Source organism: Acomys minous, assembly GCF_964271855.1.
Source record: "Acomys minous genome assembly, chromosome: 13".
In the NCBI taxonomy this organism is placed as follows: domain Eukaryota; kingdom Metazoa; phylum Chordata; class Mammalia; order Rodentia; family Muridae; genus Acomys; species Acomys minous.
The window spans coordinates 101,851,963-101,875,582 of NC_140495.1; the positions used below are offsets into that span (position 1 = coordinate 101,851,963).

The window sequence follows — 23,620 nt, forward strand, 5'->3', positions numbered from 1 at the left end:
ACTTTGCACATTTTGCTTTGGTGAGGGTGGAAGCAGAGGAGATGGTACTGAATCTGCTCTTTTAGGGAAATTGGCTACCATCTATTTCCAAAATAAGGCGATAAACAATAAGTTTGCTATGTGGTGTCATGAATTTTAGCGTAAGTGACACCATTTTGAGGTTTAGTCTGATCTGTTGGGCTTAGACTAAAACAATGTCCTCTTGCAATTTTTATTTAACATTTCCCTGCCCACTCCATATCCTCACTTCTGAATAGCCGTTAGGGCCTGTCTCTAGCCTAGTTCTAGAATTTTCTACTACTTTTCTACTTTCTTCATTACTTTGCAAAGTACATTTTATATTTCTTCTTGCTCTGCTTTCTCTTCTTTAATGTAGACCTGCACTAGAGTACCACACAATACTATGCTGTCTTGAAGTCTCCTCTACCAAAGAAATGAGTCCGTTAGTGTTAAATTTAGCCTCAGGCAAGTTCATAGAAGGGCAGAAAAACAACCATATTCTCTGCTAAATTATCACAGGCACATACTCTCTCTGGCCTAGTTGTTGGTACTGTTCTCCTCTAAAACCTCTTGAGCTAGGCCTCAAGTCCGTGTTGCTCTCAGCTCTGTCATTCAGTCTCCTACTGAGCTACCCAACTAAGCTCTGTTTACAGTTTTCAATCACTTTTCTAAAGTTCCAAAGCCTTCCACATTCCTTGAAAGAAAGAAAGAAAGAAAGAAAGAAAGAAAGCATCTGTCACAGCAACTGCCCCACTCCTGGTACCAATCCGTATTAATTACTTTTCTATCACTGTGATAAGCACCACAACCAAAAGCAGCATAGGGAGGAAAGGGTTCATTAGATCTTAGAGGTTAGAGTTTATCCTGGAGGGAAGTGACGGTGGAAGCTCAGGGCAGGAACCTGGAGACAAAACTGAAGCAGAGGCTATGGGGGAACACTGCTTACCAGCTTGCTCTCCATGGCCTGCTCAGCCTTTCTCGTACAACTCAGGACCACTTGACCGTACAAAACCCAGGGGTTTGCATAGTCTCCTGTGCACTGGGTTCTCCCATATCAATCACCAATCAAGGAACGCCCCCCACAGGCAATTTGATGCAGGCATTTTTCTCAATGAAGGTTCTTCTTCCCAGAAAAAAAAAGTCTAGCATGTGTCAATTGACAAAAATCCAGCCAGGACAGTCACTGAGCCTGAAGCGCATCAAGTTTGATAGATTTTTCTGGCCAATAAGCTTTAGGAGTCTGTCTGCCTTTCTCTATCCCTACCTCTCCGGCACACCCAAGTATTTTTTATGTGGGTCCCAGGAATCCAAACTCAGGTTGTCATGCTCGGAGGCTGCACTGTGCCCATGAGCCCTCTCCCCCAGCCCTCATCCTTTTCCTCTCCATTGTCATACTCTGAACGGATGGGAGTTCTTTTACCCTGAAACCTCTCGTTTCGTCACACCTTGATCTTGTCTCATGTTTGCAGCATCTTCTCTTCCTTCCAAGGAGACTAGCGTTAAGTAACACTTCATCCCCTTGTATGGTCCTTACTTATTCTGAGCCGCCCCCTTCGTTCATACACCCGCTTATGTTTCAGAGACTGAGGATTAAAGGATGGATATTCAACTATGAGTATCCCGAGAGACTTGTCCTCTGGGTGCTGCTTAGGATGCTCTGGCCTAGGTAATTCCAGGCTTAGTACCTCCTGATTATTTCCTCCAGACTGGTCAGATTTTTTCAAGAAAAAGGGTCTACCCTCCTGCAAAGAAGAAAAAGAGGACCAATGGCAATCTTTACGTTATTTGACCCCTGCTCTTGCTACATTCCTCTTTTCACTCTTGCTTGACTCTCATCTGCAGCTTCCATTAGACTATAAGCTCCTTGAAGCCACTGCTTGCGGTTGTTGGGGTTTTTTTTGGGGGGGGGTGGGGGGGAGGGAACTCTGATTCTCTTATCTATAGTGGCTATAATAATCCTTGATGTACAAAAAGCACTAAAGCATCTGTTGGATGATTTAACCAACTCTTTGCTTTGTTGGTTCTGGAACTCCTGCTCGGCCGTCAGTGCCTCACGCAAGCACTGCCTCCTTTATGAGACCCTGAAGATGACATCCCAGGGTGGTTTTGGTCCTCTGCCCTCCTAGATAGTATGGCTGTTTGTGGTGATTTGAATGAGAAATGGCCCCTCTAGACTCAGATATTTGGGTACCTGGTCCCCAGTTGTTGGTCATTTTGGGGGAGGCCATGGAACAACTTTACAACAGCAATTAGAAAGTGCAACCTTAATGGAAGAGGTAGGTCACTGGGAGATAGCTCTGAGTGATTATAGCCTAGCTGCACTTCTTGCTCTCTCCCCCATCCTGCCCCCCACCCCCACCCCTCTCTCTCCCTGCTTGCTTCCTATTATGGTTGAGACCAGACATGTGATCTCCCAGCTTCCTGCTCCACCTACCGGCTCCACACCTCCCTGCCATTATGGACTCTCCCTCCGGAACTGTGGGCCAAAGTAAACTCCATATAAGTTGGTTTTGGTTGTGATATTCTTATTACAGCGATAGCAAAGCAACTAGTACTCCATCCAGGATCATAAGCCGCCTCTTTCTCTTTGCTTTTTTGATACAGAGTTAGTTCCTCTGGGTAACACAGGCTGGCCTCAAACTCAGGATGATCCTGCCTTACCCTCTGAGTCCCTGGATTCCAAGTGTACAACTCTGTCAGATCTAATCAATGTGTTTTTCTCTAGGCCAACAGTTCTTGAGAACAGAGTAATGTCTTAATCATGAGGCTGACTCAGTGTTAGGTCTGAGAATATGGAGCCTGTTCCCCCATTAGCTGAAAAAAAAAATACTTACTGGGATTTTGTAGCCCCTGGCTTCCTCTAATCTCCATTCTATATCTTCTTTTGGCATATTTATTTGTGTTGGGATATTTATGTCCACAGGAAAAGAAGCCATTCAAAAGGGGAAAAGAAATTTGGAGCCCTTAACAACTTGAAACGAAATCAGCCTGGGAAATGTTGTTCTCCAGGGACACTTAAGTCACTTCTTACGTTCTGGAAGCTGAGAATTAATGGCCATTAGGGAATATTTTTGTTATTAGCAACTCTTCTTGCTGGATTCCTTAAAATGATTCTCCTGTCTGGACTGAAAGGATGTTGGGGAGCCTTGAGCCTGGGACTAAGATTTCCTGGACTTCATTGGCAACGTCTTCTGTTCTGTGGGTCTGGCCAAATGGCAGTGCTATTGCTCAGGTGTAGCCTTAGGACCAGCCTTACTGAGCCCAGGAGACATGTCTTCTCTTTCTTTGATGTAAAGGAGGAGGATAGCACTGCTTTCCAGGGTGTGAGAGTTGAGTTGCTTATTCTCATGGTAAGCGCCATGGTCTCATTCTCGCGGTAGGCGCCATGTTTGGCAAACATTGGGTGTTGTCACAATTCCTAAATAAGCCCAAACCCCATGCTGACACTAATCAAACACAACCGGGTCACGTCATGAAGTGATGTGTTTCTTGAAAATCCACAGTGTGGAACCAGAAGAGCAATAGCAAACATCAGGAAACATCCATTCAGCCAGTCAATTTAAAACAAAAAGGAGATGGGCTCATGTAAGATGGGGATATAAAGGAATTTTTATTCAGAACATGGCTGCTCTGGCAAGAGATCACATCCGAAGACCTTCTAGGCTGGAATCCAGGAGACAGACACAAGCAGACCTGAGTTCAAGGCCAGCCTGGTATAGAGCAAGTTTCAGGTAAAGAAAAGGTGAGCTTATTAAGCAGTAAGTCTCAGAGGCTAAAAACATCCTAGGCCTAAGTTAGATTGTATGGAGGCCAGAAGCTTCCGGGACTAGGCCTAGATTAACAGACAGAGGCAGTAAGCCTCCGAGACAACTATTGAAACAGGTGAATAAAAGCTCCTTTTTACCCAGGAAGCTAAAGAGTGCTGAATGGGCCTGGTCGCCCTACGCTGTACATCAAGAAAAAACAAACAAACAACTAAACAACAGCAACAACAAACCAAACACCTGAGTAGAAAACAGCCAGGGCAATGGGCAGAGAGTGTGACCAGTGAGGAGAAGATGAGTCCAGAGTCCCCAGGAGACGTACAGCAGGGCACTCAGCATGATAGGAACGACAAACATTTTCATTTCTGCAGTACTAAGGCTGAATCTAGCTAAGCCTTGTATATGCTAGGTAGGTGTCCTATCTAGCCACTTCCAGGACAAGGAAAACATGTCTAATTATGGCGAGATATCAGTTTGCAATACACAGTGGCAGACAGAGAGATAACTGCGTATTACAGTAAATTCAGATTTGCCCAGGGAATAGAACAACATTATATATGGCTGAGATCCACTCCTCGTGTGATCCCTCAGACCTTCTAATTCTTTTTTTTTTTTTTTTTTTTTTTTTTTTTGAGAGAGAGGGTTTCTCTGTGTAGCCTTGGCCATCTTGGACTCACTTTGTAGACCAGGCTGGCCTCGAACTCACAGTGATCCACCTGCCTCTGCCTCCCGAGTGCTGGGATTAAAGGCGTGCGCCACCACGCCCGGCTTCAGACCCTCTAATTCTTAATTAGAATATATATATATATATGTATATATATATACATATATTACATATATGAGTACTCTAACTGCATATACACCTACAGGCCAGAAAAGGGCATCAGATCCCAATACATATGGTTGCGAGCCACCATGTGGTTGCTGGGAATTGAACTCAGGACCTCTGGAAGAGCAGATAGTGATCTTAACCTCTGAGCCATCTCTCCAGCCCCCTTAGTTAGGGTTTATATTGCTGTGAAGAGACAGCATGACCACAGCAACATTTAATTGGGGTTGGTTCCTTACAATCCTGGCAGGAAACATGGTGCCACAAAGGCAGATGTGGGGCTAGAGAGGTAGCCAAAGAATTCTTTTGGTTTTTTTGTTTGTTTTTCCAAAACAGGAGTTTGTTTGTTTGTTTGTTTGTTTGTTTTTTCAAAACAAGGTTTCCTCTGTGTAGCCTTGGCTGTCCTGGGCTCCCTTTGTAGACCAGGCTGGCCTCGAACTCACAGCAATACACCTGCTTCTGCCTCTGAGTGTTGGAATTAAAGCTGTGCGCCACCACACCCAGCTTTTCTTTTTTTCCGGTTTTTTGAGACAGGGTTTCTCTGTGTAGCCTTGGCTGTCCCAGACTCACTCTTTAGACCAGGTTGGCCTCGAACTCACAGAGATCCGCCTGCCTCTGCCTCCCAAGTTGTTGGGATTAAAGACATGCGCCACCACTCCTGGCTGAGAGTTCTACGTCTTGATTTGCATACAGTACAAGTGAACTGTGAGCCGCTGAGCCTGGGTTTAAAGCACTCAGACCTGACACACTTTCTCCAACAAGGCCACACCTACTCCAACAAAACCATGCTTCCTGTGATACCCCCTGTGAGCCAAGCATTCAAACACATGAGGCTGTGGGGCCATCTGTATTCAAACCAGCACATCCATGTACAGAAAAGTGCCGCTGAGAGCATCAGATGTGTGGGGATGACACACATCCTGTTCTGTGTGTGTATGTATACAGTGTTGGGAAGAAAGCAAATACAAACCAGTGAGCTTCGGCTTAGGGGTGTGATCCAATGGTGGAGCACTTATCCAGCATGCATAAGGCCCCGGGGTTAAGCCTTAGCACTGAAAACAGTGGCATGGCTAGTGCTAGTGTGGTTACTTTGCCCAAAGGCACATGCACACACACACACATACCAGAACAAAGCCAGCCAAACAAAGAAATCACAGCCTAGCGAAAGTGTCCACTGGACTAAAGCCCTGGCAGGGTCTAGCTAGAGATCCGGAAAAGAATGACTTTGTCTTTGGGCGTGCTTCTTCTGATTAGTGGTTTTCAAACTTGTCTAGGATCACGGGAAGGCTTATTTCTGAAGAAGCCTCCCTCTCCCCAGGAAAAGAAGGTTCCCAGTGGTGACTCGCTCTGACTGGCCCATTAGGGGCCAAGTGACTCATTCCTAATCCCTCTCACTCTCTCTCTCTCTCTGTCTGTCTGTCTGTCTCTCTCTCTCTCTCTCTCTCTCTCTCTCTCTCTCTCTCTCTCTCTCTCTCTCTCTAACAGATATGCCCTTCGCTTTCTGTACACGAGAGAAATTTCCTTGGACAGAATTTGCTGAGTCGGCGGAGGACGGGCTCACCACCAGGTTCTGCCAGAAGGTGAGATATTAGCTGTGCTGGGGTTGGTGGTTGGCAAACCCACGCAGGTTGCAGAGCACAAACACAGCGGTCTGATGTGTCCCTTTCTCTGTGGAAAATATTTACCAGATAAGATTGGGTAGGATCTTGATCCTTTCGCTGCTGTAGAGTCCACTCCCACTTGAGATCATAGCTTCAGAGCTGGAACAGCCCTTCTTGGCTTTGTTTGGTGACAGAGTTGCAGCCAGAGGTTTGGAGTGACTTCATGGAAAATCTGCCAAGTGGCAGAGCTTGCACAGCAGGCGAGGGGCATTTATTTTTTTCTAGACTTTTGTCCTCCCTGCTTGCCACTTGTGTAATACAGTGAAAACTTCAACACATGGGTCTGTCTCATAGTGCAGGGATTGGTTTTCAATTTTCCTAATTAAAAGCTTGCTGATACCCATTATATGAGCTATCCAGAATAATCAAAACTCTGAAAACAGAAAGAAAAAAAAGGAGGAGGAGGAGGAAGAAGGTGTGGTGACTGCTAATGGGCTCAAGGATTCCACTAAGGGTGATCAGAATGTGCCAAAATTAGCTCGCTGTGACAATTGCACAAACTCTGAAAATATACTAAACACCAGCAGTTTATACACCTTAAAAGAATGATTCTGGCCAGGAGGTGGTGGCACACACCTTTATTCCCAGCCCTCGGGAGGCAGAGGCAGGCGGATCTCTCTGAGTTCAGAGCCAGCCTGGTCTACAGAGTGAATTCCAGGACAGCTGGGATTACCCAGAGAAACTCTGTATTAGAAAGAAAGAGTGAAAGAAAGAAAGAAAGAAAGAAAGAAAGAAAGAAAGAAAGAAAAGAAGGAAGAGTCTGTGCCATGTGGATATATTTTAGTAAACCTGTTATCAGAAAAACCCGTACTAGCCAAGAAAGTAAGGGTGGTCATGTGTCCTTATTCCAGCTGCAGGACTTTCTGTTTTCATTCAGACTTTGTACTATGCTTAAATCTGGGACAGAGTCACAATCATAGTGATTTTTATCAGTACAAAACTGTGACTCTAAACATCCATTTCTCTCAAGCTATGGGGAAAAAAACCTCTCACCGAGTTCATTGATTCATTGCCGTGGCAAAGAACTGTTGGTAAGCCTGGATTAGGGATAGAGGGAGAGTGAGGTTAGAGCTGGTGCCAGAGACCACCTGTCAACATCAGGAGGGACCAGGAGCCTTCACTGAGGTCACAGGGAATGAAGCTTAGGTAGTGTTGAGGACAAGTGACCATCTGAAGTCACTCACGTAGTCAGCAGGTCCTGGTGCTCATATAGGGGCAGACAGAATTTGATGCCTGCTGTGGCTTGAGGGTGTTCTCCGAAACTGGTTAGGAAATTAATTTGTAATATACGGAGTGTCGTGAGGGGATGTATTATAAAGGTGGGCGGGTCGTGAGGACTTAGCTCTTGTGAGTGGATTTGCATCAGTGTCTCTAGTGTTTTCCCTTTGATAAAAGATAGGTCAGTGGCGCACGCCTTTAATCCTAGCACTCGGGAGGCAGAGGCAGGAGGATCGATGTGAGTTTGAGACTCATCTGGTCTACAAAGTGAGTCCAGGACAGCCAAGGCTACACAGGGAAACCTTGTCTCGGGGGAAAAAAAAAAAGATAGGTCAGTCTCCTCGTATGCTCTTACGCTCCACTAGCCGACGGTTTAGCTGCATGTTTGACCTTGAGTGTGTCCCAGAACTCCAAGGAAAATCTCTGTCCTCCATGGGTCACCTACCAGATAAGAACAAAAAAAAAAAAAAAAAACAGACTAAGTGACAAGGTATCTTACTAGAGATGAGACAAATAGTGATAATTCATTAAGAATCTTTTGAGGCACCATCTTACTGTAGGTTTTGTAGCCTAGAGCTCACTAAATATATTTCCCAGTCTAGTCTCGGACTCATAATTTTCTCACCCCAGCCTTCCAAGTCCTGGATTCTATGTGCGAGCTACCATACCTGACTCCATTTCACTCAATTTTTCTAACATCTTTCATTTAATTCTTTGGCAACTTAATACATGTATACAATGTATCTTGATCCTACGCATCCCCCAAGCTTCTCGTCCCACTCCATAGGACACACACACACACACACACACACACACACACACACACACACACACACACACACGGCCCCTTCCAACCTTTGTGTCCTCTCCTTGGTTTCAGTAACTCAAGAGTCCAGTTCATTTTTCTTTATTATATGAAGAATATAAAACTTATCATCCGCCATGCTTTTGCCTGTGCGGTCCAACTCTATAAATGTGTCCCGGCTGCTGTGCCGTAGGCCATGAGAACTCTTGCATTGAGAATCTAAGACACTGTATCCACTAAGGTCTGTCCCCTCCCGCCCCTGCGAAGCAAACTCTACTTTCTGTGTCTGTGAATTTCATTACTCTGGGACTCCTCTATAGGTAAAAAGCATATGCTGCATTTTAACAGGATGGTATCATTGAGCATAATACCCTCACGGTCCATCCGTGCTATAGCAGGGCATAGGAAGTCCTTGCATGGCGTGGGTGTACAATATCCCATTGCCTTCATACGCCACTTTTTGTTCAGCCCATCATCTGCTGATGGGTAGCAAAGCTGCTTCTGCCTCTTGCCTCCTAATGATAACAATTAGTGCTTCTCTGAATAGGGGTTCATCATTACGCAGCTCACGTCTTTAGGTATGTATGCACAAGTGACACAATCGTGTCTAGGTCTCCGTTTAACCTTAAGGAGCATCCATATAATCACCTAGGAGCCCTAATCCTAGGATACCTGTATCGTTTTATATTCTCATCCCAACATTGCACAAGGATGATTATTCATAGTCATTCATTTCACACATCTATCTATCTATCTATCTATCTCTATCTCTCTCTCCTCTCCTCTCTCTTCTTCTCTCTCTCTCTCTCTCTCCTCTCTCCTCTCTCTTCTCTTCTTTCTCTCTCTCTCTATCTATCTATCTATCTATCTCTCTCTCCTCTCTCTTCTTCTCTCTCTCTCTCTCTCTCCTCTCTCTCTCTTCTCTCTTCTCTTCTTCTTCTTCTTCTTCTTCTTCTTCTTCTTCTTCTTCTTCTTCTTCTCTCTCTCTCTCTCTCTCTCTCTCTCTCTCTCTCTCTCTCTCATCTCACTATGTAGTCCTGGGCTGGCCTAGAACTCACAGTGTAGATCAGTCTGGCCTCATAAATGCTAGAATTAAATATGTGTGCTACCACGATCACTCTTGGTGCTGTAGGCATAAAACAACAATGACATTTAGTACTTTCTTTTTTAAATGCTTTAAGTAATAGCTGAAAACGAAGTCTAATTACTTAGAAACATCATTAAATCCTTCTTCAATTAAACATCCTATCAATTTGCCCGAAATTCCCTCAGCTGGCAAAGAAGCATAACATGGTGGTGGTATCTCCAATATTGGAACGAGACGGAGAGCACGGGGGAGTTCTGTGGAACACGGCTGTGGTGATCTCCAATTCAGGAGTGGTGATGGGAAAGACCAGGAAGAACCACATTCCCAGAGTGGGTGACTTCAATGAGGTGCGTGCCAGTCAGAGCTCGGTGGGCTTTCCTCAGGGAGAAGTTCTGTATCAGACAGAGGCGGTGACTCTGGAGATTCTGATAGCATTGCCTTGCGTCTCAAGGACAGATGAGATAGCTGAGTCACAAAAACTTCTAGCACCATGGGATTTATATATACGTTGTGTGTGTTTGCAGTAACTTGGCGTTCTGCAATATTCCTTCGAGGTAACTGGTGTATAAAGTAAAATGCAAATAAGTAGTACACAAATATGACATTATTCCTGCGAGCCCTTGTAAAGGAGCTCTGAGCTCCTAGGTAGCTGTGATATAATCCCAGTGGATGGTATTCTGTGTGACTTACATGGTATCTAAGTTGGCTCATGTTCAGGTAGGTGTCTTGCATGTGCCTGTTTGTGTACAACGGTGGCTATGTAGGACTTCTTAAGCTCGCTGGAGATAGGAATTCTGGGATGGTGCCAATTCACCAACGGGTGGGACGGTGGTGGAGGGCATTTGAAAGAGGAAAATGAACCCTGCACAATGCCAGGGTACTACGTCTGAATTTGAACTTGACTTTTTTCAAGAGGACCAATAGTTGAGCATATGCTGTCCATGATCCCTCCTCTCCCCACACCTCATCCTTGGCCTGGGGAATGCATGCTGCTCTCGGGCTGGACAACAATGTGAAATACCATCTACAGGGCTGCAGGGAGACTCAAGAGCTGCTGTTTCTAAGCAGCATCTGGAGGTGGGTGGGACAGACTCGCTCCCCACCTGTTTACCCTGGGGTTAATCTTTAGCTCCCCACAGTTATCACTGGTCTGAGGACAGCAGGATCTGCTCAGGGTCCACAACGTGCACACATCCTGGTTGTTGTTTAAGTTTTAAATTAATGAGAGAAAGCCAAAAGCTCTAGGAGCAGATCTGTCTGGGGCCCACCTTGCCCTCTAGGCTCCCCTCAACTATATTCCCCCTTCAAGTCCCCAGAAGTGGCATCCTCAGGGCTCCCAAGCAGGGAAGACAGGATAGGAGAATGAGGTCCCTATTTGCTGGTCCTGCACGGGACCCTTAACCCTAGACAGGATGCCCAAGCCGCTGTGTGCACGGTATGTGTTATAGTCTTGGATTTGGTCTTAGTTGGGAAAGTCCCAAACCAACTCAAGTGACATGCAGTTTCCAAAAAGAAAGAGCGTCTCTGGGTGAGCCTAGGTCTTCTCACCTCTAGCATTCTGCATGTGGTTGGTAAGGACTCCTATTAGCATCGACCTAACTGCACCTTCTTTTGTGTCGTGATTGAAATGGTACCATAGGTTGTCCCGGAAACCATGTGATATACCACAAAGCAGATGGTGGGTTAAATACTTAGGTTATTGTATCTTCCCCTTAGGTTTGCTTTGTTGTTGTGTCTGGGTCTTGTGTATGCTCTAACACACGAGAATTCTAGCATTTAAAATAGAGTCAAACCCAAATGTTAAATTTAGATTACTGGTGATATTCACTTCTGCCAAGTCTAAAGAAAGCAGAAGTGTTTTCTTCGCTCTGAGGCACCAACATATATAACTCTTTGTTTGTGATTGACAGTCCACTTACTACATGGAGGGAAACCTGGGCCACCCCGTGTTCCAGACCCAGTTTGGCAAGATTGCAGTGAACATTTGCTATGGGCGCCACCACCCTCTCAACTGGCTCATGTACAGCATCAATGGAGCCGAGATCATTTTCAACCCCTCAGCCACCATTGGAGAGCTCAGGTAACTTGGGTGCAAGAGATCTGGAGAGTCTTTCTAGGGCTCATTTGCCGCTTCAGGCCCAGGGCCAACCTGTGGGATTCAGGTCTGGGTTTGGTGAATTGGAGGAAGCAGGCACGAACACCAGGATGTCTAGATCTCAGCCCTGTGGTTGCATGTTGCACATTTAACTAGGTTTTCAGTGGGGGGAAAAATTGCTCAATATGACCATTGCAAAATTGGACCTCCCTAAAGAGTCATTCTACCACTGGGAGTAACCTTCTCTGGGATTCTGAACACTAGCACAAAGATAATACACCTACCCTTCTGCATGATGGTCAGGAGTCTCAAAGCCAGACTTCTAAGTAGAGCTCAGTAGGTGTCTGGCCAGCAGGAAGTCCTGGACAGGGGTCTTCAGAATCCTGAGCCTCAGTTCCGCCAAGCCCACTAGGAAGAGCAGTCCTCCAGGGGAGAGGAACAGAGGCAGTAAATCCATCCCGAGGAGCAAGGAATCGGCCAGGAGAGTTATTTTTAACCAATGAAAAGTCTCCTTTTCACTATGTGGAACGGGAAGTGTTTTCGTGTCAGCCTCATCTCTAATCTAGGTTAAACTGTTTTGTTGGGCAAGGGCTGTGGTGGGTGTGCACTTGGGCAGGACTTACAGGACAGGGAGACAGTTGAGGCAGCCCTCCCCCCCCCATATGGTTGCACTTAGACCACTTTGTCTCTCTTCCTCTTTGGCTAAGCATTTGGGAGGTTTATAAGGACATCCGTCACTTTTCTCATTGCTGTGTATCGATCCCTAAGGAGACTCAAAGAAAGGAGACTTGATTTGGGCTCACAGTTTGAAGGTTTGGGCCGTGATGGTGAGGAGGTAGAAGAAGTGAGTTTGAGGTGGCTGGCTGGTCACACTGCATCTTCAGTCAGGAAGCAAAGAGAGATTGGTGTTGAGACTCCCCTGGCTTCTAGTTTCTTTGGTTTGGTTTGGTTTTGATTTTTTGAGACAGGGTAGCTTTCTCTGTATAGCCTTGGCTGTCCTGGACTTGATTTGTAGACTAGGCTGTCCTCGAACTCACAGTGATCCACCTGCCTTTGCCTCCCCCGAGTGCTGCGATTACAGGCGGTGAGCTACCATGCCTGGCTCCCAGTCTTTATTTAGTCCAGGACACCAGCTCTTGGTTTGATGCTGACTTGGAGTGGGGTTTAAGGAGTCTTTTCTCCTCTTCTAAACATCTATGGAGAGGTTCTCATAGACTGATCCACAGAAGGTCTCTGAGATGATTCTGACAATGAAGATCTAACCACCATGAGTCGATTCATTACACTTGACACACAAACACATGGCTTAAAATTTTTATTTATTTATTTATTATGTATACAGTGTTTCACCTGCTTGCATACCTGCACGCCAGACGAGGGCACCAGATTTCAGTATAGATGGTTGGGAGCCTCCATGTGGATCCTGGGAATTGACCTCAGGACCTTTGAAAGAGCAGCCAGTGCCCTTAACCTCTGAGCCATTTCTCCAGCCTAAACACACAGCTTTTAACTCATAGCCTTCACTGCTGGTCCACAGGCCTCATTTCTATCTCATAATGCAAACAGTCCCCTGTTGATCTTAACAATTCTAACTGTTCAGAAATCCAAAGTCTCTTTTGAGACCCAGAGAAATCTGTACGCCCCTGGGGAGCGGGGTGGGTGGTGTCACAATTCCAACAAAGAATGACCCAGAGTAAACATTCCTTTTTTAAAAAGGGAGCTTAACAAGGAAATATCAGACCAAGCAAGACTGAGGTCCGGCAGAGAAAACACTAAGTCTTGAACTCCCATGTCTGGCTTCTAAGGCTCTTGATGGCATCGCCTGGGCTCCTACAGTCTTGAGTAGACCTAACTCTTTATTTCTATCACAGGCAGACCATGTAGCCTTTCTCTTGTCCAGTTCCTTCCCATCCCTGCCGATTTCCTCAGTTGAGGTCCCACAGTCCCCACATCTCCAATGTCCTGGGGTCCCCATAGCAACTTATGTTTCACAGCTTCCTTCACTGGACTTTGAGGACCCCATTGCTAGAAATCTGGCCCTGCTTAACACTGCGCGGCTTCAATGGCCTTCTGGAATCTTGACCTAAGCCGCCATGGCCATCTAATTCTTTCATTTGCATGCCTGAAAAACCAGTACCGTGCGAGCAAAGCCATCAAATTCTGGTGCTAGCTTGAGATGAAGTCTGCCCGCCCTTCCTACTCCAGCCACAGCGGCCCCTGTGTGCCTGGTGGCTGAACTTGGGGAAGAGCATTCCCCGAGCTAGTAGTTTTCTGGCGCAGGACCCTTGGGAGGGCATTCTTAGTTCAGTCACTTTTCTTTCAAATTTGAGTTTACCAAACTGGATTCTGCCCCCCAAGACACCTTTGTCTCCTTGGTTCCTTTACTCAATCAATATCTATCTCTCTCTCTCTCTCTCTCTCTCTCTCTCTCTCTCTCTCTCTCTCTGAGACAGTTTCTCTGTGTAGCCTTGGCTGACCTAGACTCTCTTTGTAGACCAGGCTGGCCTTGAACTACCTGCCCCTGCCTCCCAGGTGCTGGGATTAAAGGCGTGCACCACCACCTGGCCTTCATTCAGTCTCTTTTTCTCTCACTATAAACATGGGTAAGGGCAGAGAGGAGTATCTGTGCCAAAGCTATGCTATCTTGGAATTTCCTTGACCAGACAAATCAGTCTTTGCTTTTGAATTCAGCTTTGTTCAAGATTCCAGCTAAAGTATATAGGCATAAATGTAGCTTCATTCTTTACTAGAATCTAGAATGGACGGGATGGACCCCACTTCCTAATAGTCTTTATATTCCCCCCTTTATCAATAGAGTCTTAGCCACCTGGCTAAGCACTGGAGTATTTTCAACTCTGAGCAAAATGGCCCATTAACTTCCCTTACAGTATTCTTTGGCATCTCTGGCCCACAGCTCCAAACTTCAGTGTTCCCTCAAAAAGCCTATGAGTTATACAACCAGGGTTTCTCAAAGCAAAGGCGGCCCCACGCCAGGTGTGGTGGCACACGCCTTTAATCCCAGCACTCGGGAGGCAGAGAGAGCTGTATTATTGTGAGTTCGAAGTCAGCCTGATCTACAAAGTGAGTCCAGGACAGCCAAGGCTAACACAGACAGACTCTGTCTCAAAAAACCAAAAAAAAAAAAAAAAAAAAGCAAAAGCCCCACTTCCAATATCAGTTATCTAAACAGTTGTTTTTCTTGTTACTGGGACCAAAAGTTAGGCAAGAAGTAACTCAAAGGAAATATGGTTTATTTTGAAAGCATGTGGTTTTATGGTTCAGCCCATCAGGCCAGGAAAAGCATGACAGTGGGAGTGTGAGGTCAGCGTCTGTAGGACGAGGCAGAGAGAGATTAGGGCTGCTGCCCAGCTGGCCCTGTCCTCCATCCCTTTTTCTTCAGTCTAGGACTCCAGGTTACAGGAGTACTGCCCAAGTGTGGGGGGGATAAAGGTGGGACACTCCTCAGTTAAGTCTCTCAGGAAATAACCTCCTCTATATGCTCAGGAGTGTGTCTCCTAGGTGACTCCCAAATTACCCGTTTCAAGTTTTACCCGCTCTAGGAATTTATATGCAAACATCCCAACCTGGATCCGCCCCCCTCCAGAGCAGGATGGATGGGCACGGCAGGAAGTGCTGGCTTCCATCCTGTGCCTGTGATGTCTGTGTTCTGTCCCAATAGGGTTGGGGGTCATGGGAAAAGCACCCCACGCTCAGTGGATTTTATTCCGGTTTCTTCTAAATGTCAGATGCAATTTTTTTTAATTTACGTTCACTCTGAAGCACTGATGCTCCTTTCTTGAGTAACATTCCCCCCCCCATCACCACCACCAAGTTCAGAGTCTTCACAGCAGGCCCCTAAGAGACCTAGAATGAAGTTCTCCTGTTGGGTGAACTGCTGTTAGGTGTGTGTGTGTGTGTGTGTAGAGAGAGAGAGAGAGGGAGAGAGGGAGAGCTATAGTCTGGGTCTAGGAGAGGTGCTTTTAGGTAGAAGGAAAAAGATTAGATAGACTTTGGATTTTTTTTCCCCCTCAGGGTTTCCACTCAGAAAATATGTCTCATGGTGCTTTGAGCGCAAGTAGCTGTCCATTGTCAGCTGAAAGGCACGATGATTAGTAGTTATCATCCACTGGGTCTCAGTAGGACTTTGAGGCCACGTCCTGGAGTGTCCTCCTCCTACCACTGTGTATAAGCTTGATACCCTGAGTACATCCCCCAGGACCCCACATGGCAGAAGGAGAGAGCCAGCTTCCCACAGAGCTGTCCTCTCGCCTCCAAATGCATGCACAAAAATAAATAAATAAAAAGATGTAATTTTTTTAAATTTCAGATACATTTGGGGAACTCCCCCCTTTCCCTCAGGCTTCCCTAGAGGGACCCGAAGTTTACTTCCTGGGCACATGGGTGTGAACTGGCTTCTGGGAAAACCCAGAGAGCTACCTCAGGTTATGTATGCAAAGGCCCCTCCCCGGCCTGTTATCTTGAGCTTTTCTTAGCTGCAATTAAGCAAACAGAAGTAGCCCCAATGTAATATGCTGGTAAATTCTTATGTCCACAGCAGCCTTAATAAAAAATGATTGGTTTTTCCTTCCTTGGCCAAGAATTCCCCAACCTTCCGCTTCCAAGGGTGCGGTGAGCTGGAAATGCTGCACTGGTCTCCCAGTGTGCTTTCTGGGATGAGCATCTGAGTTCGTGCCCTTTAACCGGTTAGCAGTGCGCGTAGAATTGTAGCCCAAGGAAGGCACGACGTCAGAGAGGACCAAGTTACGCGTGAGATGGATGTGGTGGCAGCGATGGTCTTCGTGAGAGAAGCATTGCTGCAGCAGAAACGCCAGGGTTAAAGAAATTTCAACCTGTTCCTTCTACGGGTTGGTGACACTGAGTCATTGTGAAGACGGTGTAGCGTGATGATAAAAATCTATGCGCAATGAGAAGACATGAGATATGTCCCCCCACACACACACACTATATGTGGTCATGTGGTCAGAAGCCGGCGACTTTTGTGTGGGGGAGGGAGGGGCTGTGGGCAAGGATAGTCATAGAGAATGGAAAAATGATAGCAACTAGTTTATTAGGCTGGCAGGGATTCTGGGAAATTTTCTTAAAGTAATATGTGAGTGTTTGCATTTCTTTCTTTCTTTTTCCACCACACACACACACACAGTGCTAGGGAAACCCCTCTGGTGTGTCACAGTTTCCAAGCTCGCCCCACATAGGCTACACACTAGCTCTCTAAACCCGTACCTCCTCTCTGATACTCACCAGCCTTGGATTCCGTGACAGAAAACTACAGCCATGTGGAACAGCATCGTCATGGTCATTCAAGCTGCTGCATCTCACTTGTGGCATGTTTTAGAGGAGAACAAGACTTGGGGGTAAAAGGCTTGATACAGGGCTGTCTGACCCCCAGTAGACCACGGCCATATGCATCCTACTTTTAGCTGGCATGCCCTAGGAAGCTGCCGGCTGAGTGAGCCAGGTGTTGACAATCAGCTTGTAGGTCTTTTGTCTTCCCGACCTGTCTTAGCTCGCTCAGGCGGGCTTGGCCCTCCCTGTGTAACCTGGGCTGGTTTCTAACTCAGGCTTCTTGCCTGGGCTTCCTAAGTGCTAGATTGGTACCATGCCCAGCCCTGCATCTTAGAGCTGAGCATCTTCGGAGTGGCCGAGAGAGGTCTACAGCCTGCTTCCTCCCTTATCCTCTTACAGTGAGTCCATGTGGCCAATCGAAGCCAGAAACGCAGCCATTGCCAATCACTGCTTTACCTGTGCCATTAACCGTGTGGGTCAGGTACGTGTCTGAGGTGTAGCTAAGGGAAGGGGCCACTGAGTGTTTGCCTTGGAGGGGACACTTCACCTGTCTGCTTGCTCCTTCTGCGTGCATGCCCACAAAGTTTAGGGTACTGAAAGAAAATGGCTTGATCTGGTAGTTTTCTTCTGGTTTGGGGCCTCTCTTCTCCCCACCCCTCCCCTGCTCCTCTCCTCCCCCCTCTCCCCTCCTTTCTGCTCCCCTCCTCTCTTCTCTCTTATTCAAGGTAGGGCATTATTTCCACAGACAGGCTGACCTCACATATTATTTCCCAGGCCTGAGAACTGCGGGTACCCAGTGTCTCCCTGCTCCAAGATTATAAACCCAAATATAAAATCCAGGTCTTGCCTTGCCTGTCACAATCCTTTCTGGCTTCCTAAGGCCCATTGCTGGCCTGCTGAACATTGAACAAACACTTTGCTGGTTGCCCACTGAGTGCAGACCCTCCACCTCCCTTAAACGTTTCCTGCTTGGGCCCTTGGCTGCTCTGAGGCTGGCTGAGTAATCTGGAATGACCGTCCTGGTGCTGCCACCTAGAGGTTCATCTCAGCATTGCACTTAATTCACAGGAACACTACCCCAATGAGTTTACCTCTGGAGATGGAAAGAAAGGTATGTTCATGAACTCCTGTCCGTGGGCCTCATCTCCTCCCCACGTCCACCCCGCTCCACCTACTTCCTCTGGGCAGGGTCTGCTCCACAGCCTGTGCCTGCTCATCGGCCACCGAGGAAGGGAGCACCAACTCTCCTCTCCTCCCTTGCGTGTAGTGTGGGAGTCTATGGCTAGGGTGTGGATCCTCCGCAGGTGGCCACCTTGTTCCCCAGATGGGGATCAAACGGGAATGGGGCTGGTCTCTCTGCCTCCCCAGGACTGTGTGAAACTTGACTGTGAAGATATGGGGAGCCCATTTGTGAGCTCTCTAGAAGGGGCGGGGGCTCTCACATAGGTCCCCATCATTTTTCTTTCTCCCCCCCTCCCCCCCCCCCACCCCAGCTGGTACTGATGATGTCCCCTGAGTCAGCATAGATTGCCATAGGTCCTGGGGTCCTCAGGTGGTTGTGATCTGAAGGCAATCACCCCCACCAAAGGGATGTTACACCTGGCCGGGTGGGTGCCCCATCGAAAGATACAGGCAGATGAACAGAACTGTCTCCTGGACCCCACCCTCTGAGGTCCCAGATGGTACCCCCACACTTGAAGGGCTTCCAATCCCAGAGACATCCTGATGACAGAGAGAAGAAGTGGGAAAGGAGGTTCTGGGGTGTCTTAGAGAGAAGGTCCATCTCCACTCAGCTGTGTGGCTGCTGAAGAGCTCAGGCATACAGAAGAAGGGCAAGTCGGCCACGTCCAGGACCAGAAGGATAGACCATCCATTCACCCGGCAGGCCCGCCACCGGAAGTGGGTGACATGGAACATGCCTAGAGCCAGAGACAGCGCCCCTGCCCCCCTTTTTTGGGATTTGGGCAGCTTCTGTTGAAAGAGAAACGCTAACCTACCTAAAGTGAGACATCTACAGATGTTCTCAGGGGCAGGAAAGCAAAGCTCTACCTCCTTCCCTAGGACCGTTAGGCCTGAGAAGGGAGACCGGAAGCTGGCAGACACGGGGAGGGGGAAAGGAGAGGTGGTATCTTGCCGCGTGCCTGCCTGCCCGCCCGCCCTTCCTCAGAGCCCACCCTGCATACAAGCACATTGCTACTTGTCCTTGCTCCTTTAAAGCCCACCATGACCTTGGTTACTTCTATGGCTCGAGCTACGTGGCAGCTCCCGACGGCAGCCGGACCCCGGGCCTCTCGCGCAATCAGGATGGGCTGCTGGTCGCGGAACTCAACCTCAACCTCTGCCAGCAGATTAATGATTTCTGGACTTTCAAGGTGGGTGCCCGCGTCCCTCTCTGTTACCCCTGCTACTCGGCTTCGGCCTCCATCCAGGCTGTGGCTGCGGGAACTTTGGTGGGCAGGTTTGCTCTGGCCGGCAGTCGGGAAGAGGCACCACTATGCAGCTCTTTCCAGAGCAGGAGGCCAAAGAGTCTGCTGCCCGTGGGGAGGAAGCCCTGAGTGAAAAGATGCACAGGCAGAAGAGCCCAGGACAGGCTCCCTTCATTTGATTTAGATTCTAGGCATCTTCACTCAAATTAATCTAAATTTCATTTGTCTAGAGAACACAGTCGGATGGCTTCTGTAATCCTCCCCCCCCCCCGCCCCCCCCCTCGCTTTCAGGCATTTGCACTTGTCACAAGATAAATGTGCGTGTCTGGTTCTGCCTGCGACCAGGCTCCACAGTCTAGGCATTGAGACAATAGTGGGAATCGGGGTCACGTGGGAAAGCTGGCTCTCTGCCTGGCTCTCACTCAGTTCCTTTGGAGCAAACATCTTCCGTCCCTAGGACTTAGCCTATGGGGTCGGCAGTCTGAGAGGGCAGGTGCCTGGCGTGCTGGGTAGGATGAGACAGTGGAAGCCAAGGCCAGGACTCCTGGAATTACACTCACCACCCACAGCTCCCAGACAGAGAAAATGAATGTACTGCTTGCTCTGTGGGACTAGAGGAGGCCAGGTGTGTACTCTGGGCTCTGTTACCTGATTTTTTTTTTAAGTTATTTATTATGTATACTTTTTAAAAAGAGTTATTATTATGAATACAGTACTCTGCCTGCATGTACATCTATGTGCCAGAAGATGCCATCAGATCACATTATAGATGGTTGTGAGCCACCATGTGGTTGCTGGGAATTGAACTCAGGACCTCTGGAAAAGCAGTCCGTGCCGTTAACCGCTGAGCCATCTCTCCAGCGCTCTTGTTACCTGATTTTACCTGAGTATGAGTCCCTGCTCATATTCCAGACACTCAGATTCTCACCCGGGTTGTGAGAAGGTCTCCTACCCATCTTCTTGGGCAGCTGCGGTTTTCACAGGATTCCTTTTCAGTCAGAAGTTAGAGCCAAGAATGTGGCCAGCTTTTTTTTTTTTTTTAACCAAGTATCTAGGAGCTCTAGGCAGAGTGGTTTCTTCTTAGACCTTTTCTCAAAACAAAAGCCTTCCCGGGGTGGTGGGAGGGACTGACTGGCACAGGGGAGGCTGTGAGGAAACTTCATAGGTCTCCTAGCTTTCCACCACCCCCACCCCTGGTTTCCATCTGTGTCTACAAGATGCTACCTGACCTCCTGGTCTGAGAGGTCAAGGTCACCTGGGATGGACTCTGTGAATCACCATGCGTTCTTGAATTTCACTGGAACCCACTCTGAGGTCACAATGCAATTCCCTGTCTTTATTATAGTCTCCAATAGCCCTGTCAAGCCACGCTGTGGGTGCGTTTCTGTCCTGTGGCTGCCCCCTAGTGGCCAGAGGTGATGGCGAGTAAGGGCTAGATTTTCACATCTTCCCAAGCCTTGTGTGTCTTGTTTTCAGATGACAGGCCGGTTTGAGATGTACGCCCGGGAGCTCACTGAAGCTGTCAAGCCCAACTACAGTCCCAACATTGTGAAGGAAGGCCTGGTCCAAGCCCCCAGCTCAGGTTAGGTTCGAGGACGTCTCTGGCCCCAGCGGATAAGTTTCAAACGTACACAGGGAGTTTTCATTACCCAGGCAGGAGGAGGGTAAAATGGGCAAGTATGGGCAGATAACTACTAATCATGAATATGGGGTTTTTAACCCCCCCTCAAAACTTGGAAATGTTTTGTGATTAAAAAGATTGTTCAGCAATATTGAGACTTTATTAAATGTAACCGGATTGCATACTTTAAAAGTGTTTCATTTCAGAGCTGGAGAAATGGCTCCACAGTGACTGACTGCTTTTCCAGTGGTCCCAGCAAGCACATGGTGGTTCACAACCTTCTATAATGTGATCTAATGTGCACCGCATACATAACAAATAAATAAATCTTTTTAAAAAGTCAGTCTGTCTGTCTGTCTTTCTTTCTTTCTTTCTTTCTTTCTTTCTTTCTTTCCAGTGCAAATTCTACCCCAGGCTAAGAAATTCCTAGGTGCTGTAAGCTCATATCCAGGCCATTGAAAGGATTTGGCCCAGAGGAGGATGGAATGAGGGAATTGGGAGTCCACAGCTTTGATAGACTTTTCAGCTTTCCACCCCTGGTCTCCATCTGTGTCTGTCACAGAAGCCACAGGGACCAGGCAGACCTCAGGCTGAGTTCCAGTCCCGGCTCTTCCCTGCTCCTGCCCAGCGTCTCGATCCCTTGTCCATCCCAATCCTGTCTCAGGGTTCCATCAGACCCCTGAGGGTCAACTTGGAAAACCCTGTACCAGTGAGAAGAGGGTTTGAGCAGGTGAAGAGTCGCAGAGGCTGTAGCATGACTGGAGGGGGGCGGGGCTGTTGTTAGGGTGAGCTAAGTCAACTTAGCCGAAAGCCCAAGCATCCAGGCAGAGGATACGCAAAGGATTTGAGGGGAGACGGCATGGTCCAGTTGTATTGCCCAAGCTGGTCTAAAACTCAGTTGCAAATCATCACCTGTCATAGCCTTCTGAGTAACGAGGACTGTACACGTGTACACGCCACTGTGCCCAGCCCCGTGCAAAGGTATCTTACAAATGTGACTAAAGTTTATAACCCATTGGCTGAGTGAGATCACCATAAAACTAAGGTGGGCCTCGCTCAATCTGTTTACAGTGCTAATGAGCATCCTTGAGCCTTCTGTGGGGAGGGAGGAATTGTGTGTAGACAGCAGTTCCAGCCCTTGGTGACAAGTTCAACCTGCCTCCCTGAATACCTCCCTGGGGCTATTAATGAGTTACCTGGCCAGCCCCCACCACCACCACCACCACCACGCCCTCCACATCCTCATAGCATCTCCTAATATATACCCTGTGACTTCTGCCTCTGGCTGGGTCTAACTGATACAGACTTCAGTGCCAAACGCGATCCCAAAGGAACAGAATCTTAAAGGATGAGTTTTCCACTTTGCTTCCGGGTACCTGGGATGCTCTTCATTTGATTTGGTTTGAAGACATTAATGCCCCTGCTTCCCATGGCAAACACAGAAGCGGTTGCCCATGGCATGATGGGTGCCACCAGAAACATCTATATGTGGAGCAGAGGATCAGCCCGAGTCCCAGCCTGCCTTTCCTGCTGGCCTTCCCTGTGGGTCTCAGGCGTGTGTCACCAGGCTTCCCACTGTCCCTCAGGAAGTTCCTTGGACTAGATCCTGTACAAGGTACAGTCGGTGAAGCAGCCAACTGGATTCCCCGTGTGCTGGCATGGAGGGCTTGAGGAAGCTATCGAGTGGTTGCCGCTTACTCGCTGCCGAAGCACGACACAGCAACCCCTGAGGTAACTCCCCAGCCTCAGCTGTACCTTTTGTGCTGTACCTTTTTTTTTTTAATGGTTTATTTATTTATTATTATGTATACAGTGCTATGCCTGCATGTACACCTGCAGGCCAGCAGAGGGCAGCAGACCACATTATAGATGGTTGTACCTTTTGGCATCTCAAGTCTCGCTAAACTCTAGACGTCCCTGAAAGCCTGTTTCCCCTGGTGGCCTAGAGGGATTATTGTGACTGGTGTAGTGGAGACAAATACCACAACTGGCATGAACACAGCCCTTCTTTTACATGGGAACCTACTGCGACTGGTGCAGACACAGAATAGGCAAGGAGCTAACTGGGATCACATCTCCGTGTCTGCCTCCTCCCCACCTCCTAGTTTTAGCCTTATTTTTGAGTGTTGTTTACTATTGCTGATGTCAAAGCTGCCACTCTCTCCATTGTTTTCTTGCGGCTTCACCTCTGCCACTGTCACTGCTGCCTGCAGCTCCTTGGTTCCGCCATTCTTCTGTGGCTCTGGGCTTCTGGTTCAGGTTAGTATCTCCATCCAAGAGGCAACTCACAGCCCTGAGGACAAGAGGTCCAGGTGTTGGTTCTCTGCTGCCACTAACTGGTCATGTGACTCTGGGTTTGAGAGGGGTGTTCCTTCCTTGCATGATGGAGCAGATGGATGGACGTGTGTGTGTGTGTGTGTGTGTGTGTGTGTGTGTGTGTGTGTGTGTGTCTCCCTTATGACTGGGGGTGGGCTCAGCTTTAGAACCGGCTAAGGAAATAGTAAAGGGAGGCTGTGAGAAGCCCTGGGAAAGGGAGAGAGAGAGATGGGGGAGCTAAAAGCTCAGAGGAAGGAAGGACACGCTGGGCTAATGGGATAATTGGATAATCCTCAGAGCTAGGGGCTGCCAGGCTGGGGCCAGCTGTGAGAAGCAGACACAGATCGCACAAGCAAAACTGGGTGCTGGTGCAGGAAGCAGCTTCTGAGAGGTATGGGGGAGGGGGGGATAGAAGGAAACTGAAGTCCTGAGAGGACACTGAGGACAGGCCCTGAGGGAGCTTGTACTCTCAGCCTGTTGACTAAAGTGACAAT

General features: G+C 47.9%; 1 protein-coding gene across 2 annotated transcripts in view; it reads left to right on the forward strand.

The window, feature by feature from the left end:
- The window catches only part of UPB1 (beta-ureidopropionase 1), a 32,707-nt gene extending 11,554 nt beyond the window's left edge, over positions 1-21,153 (forward strand). Inside the window, exons 4-11 of one of the 2 annotated variants that reach the window (XM_084753999.1) lie at positions 6,079-6,173; positions 9,550-9,711; positions 11,275-11,444; positions 17,163-17,244; positions 17,832-17,874; positions 18,981-19,135; positions 20,666-20,771; positions 21,004-21,153. In XM_084753999.1, coding sequence (XP_084610125.1) covers positions 6,079-6,173; positions 9,550-9,711; positions 11,275-11,444; positions 17,163-17,244; positions 17,832-17,874; positions 18,981-19,135; positions 20,666-20,771; positions 21,004-21,041 — 851 coding nt within the window. In that variant the 3' untranslated portion in view covers positions 21,042-21,153. The remainder of the gene's footprint in view (positions 1-6,078; positions 6,174-9,549; positions 9,712-11,274; positions 11,445-17,162; positions 17,245-17,831; positions 17,875-18,980; positions 19,136-20,665; positions 20,772-21,003) is intronic. The other variant, XM_084754000.1, reaches the window with a different exon arrangement.
- Positions 21,154-23,620: the final 2,467 nt, after the last annotated feature.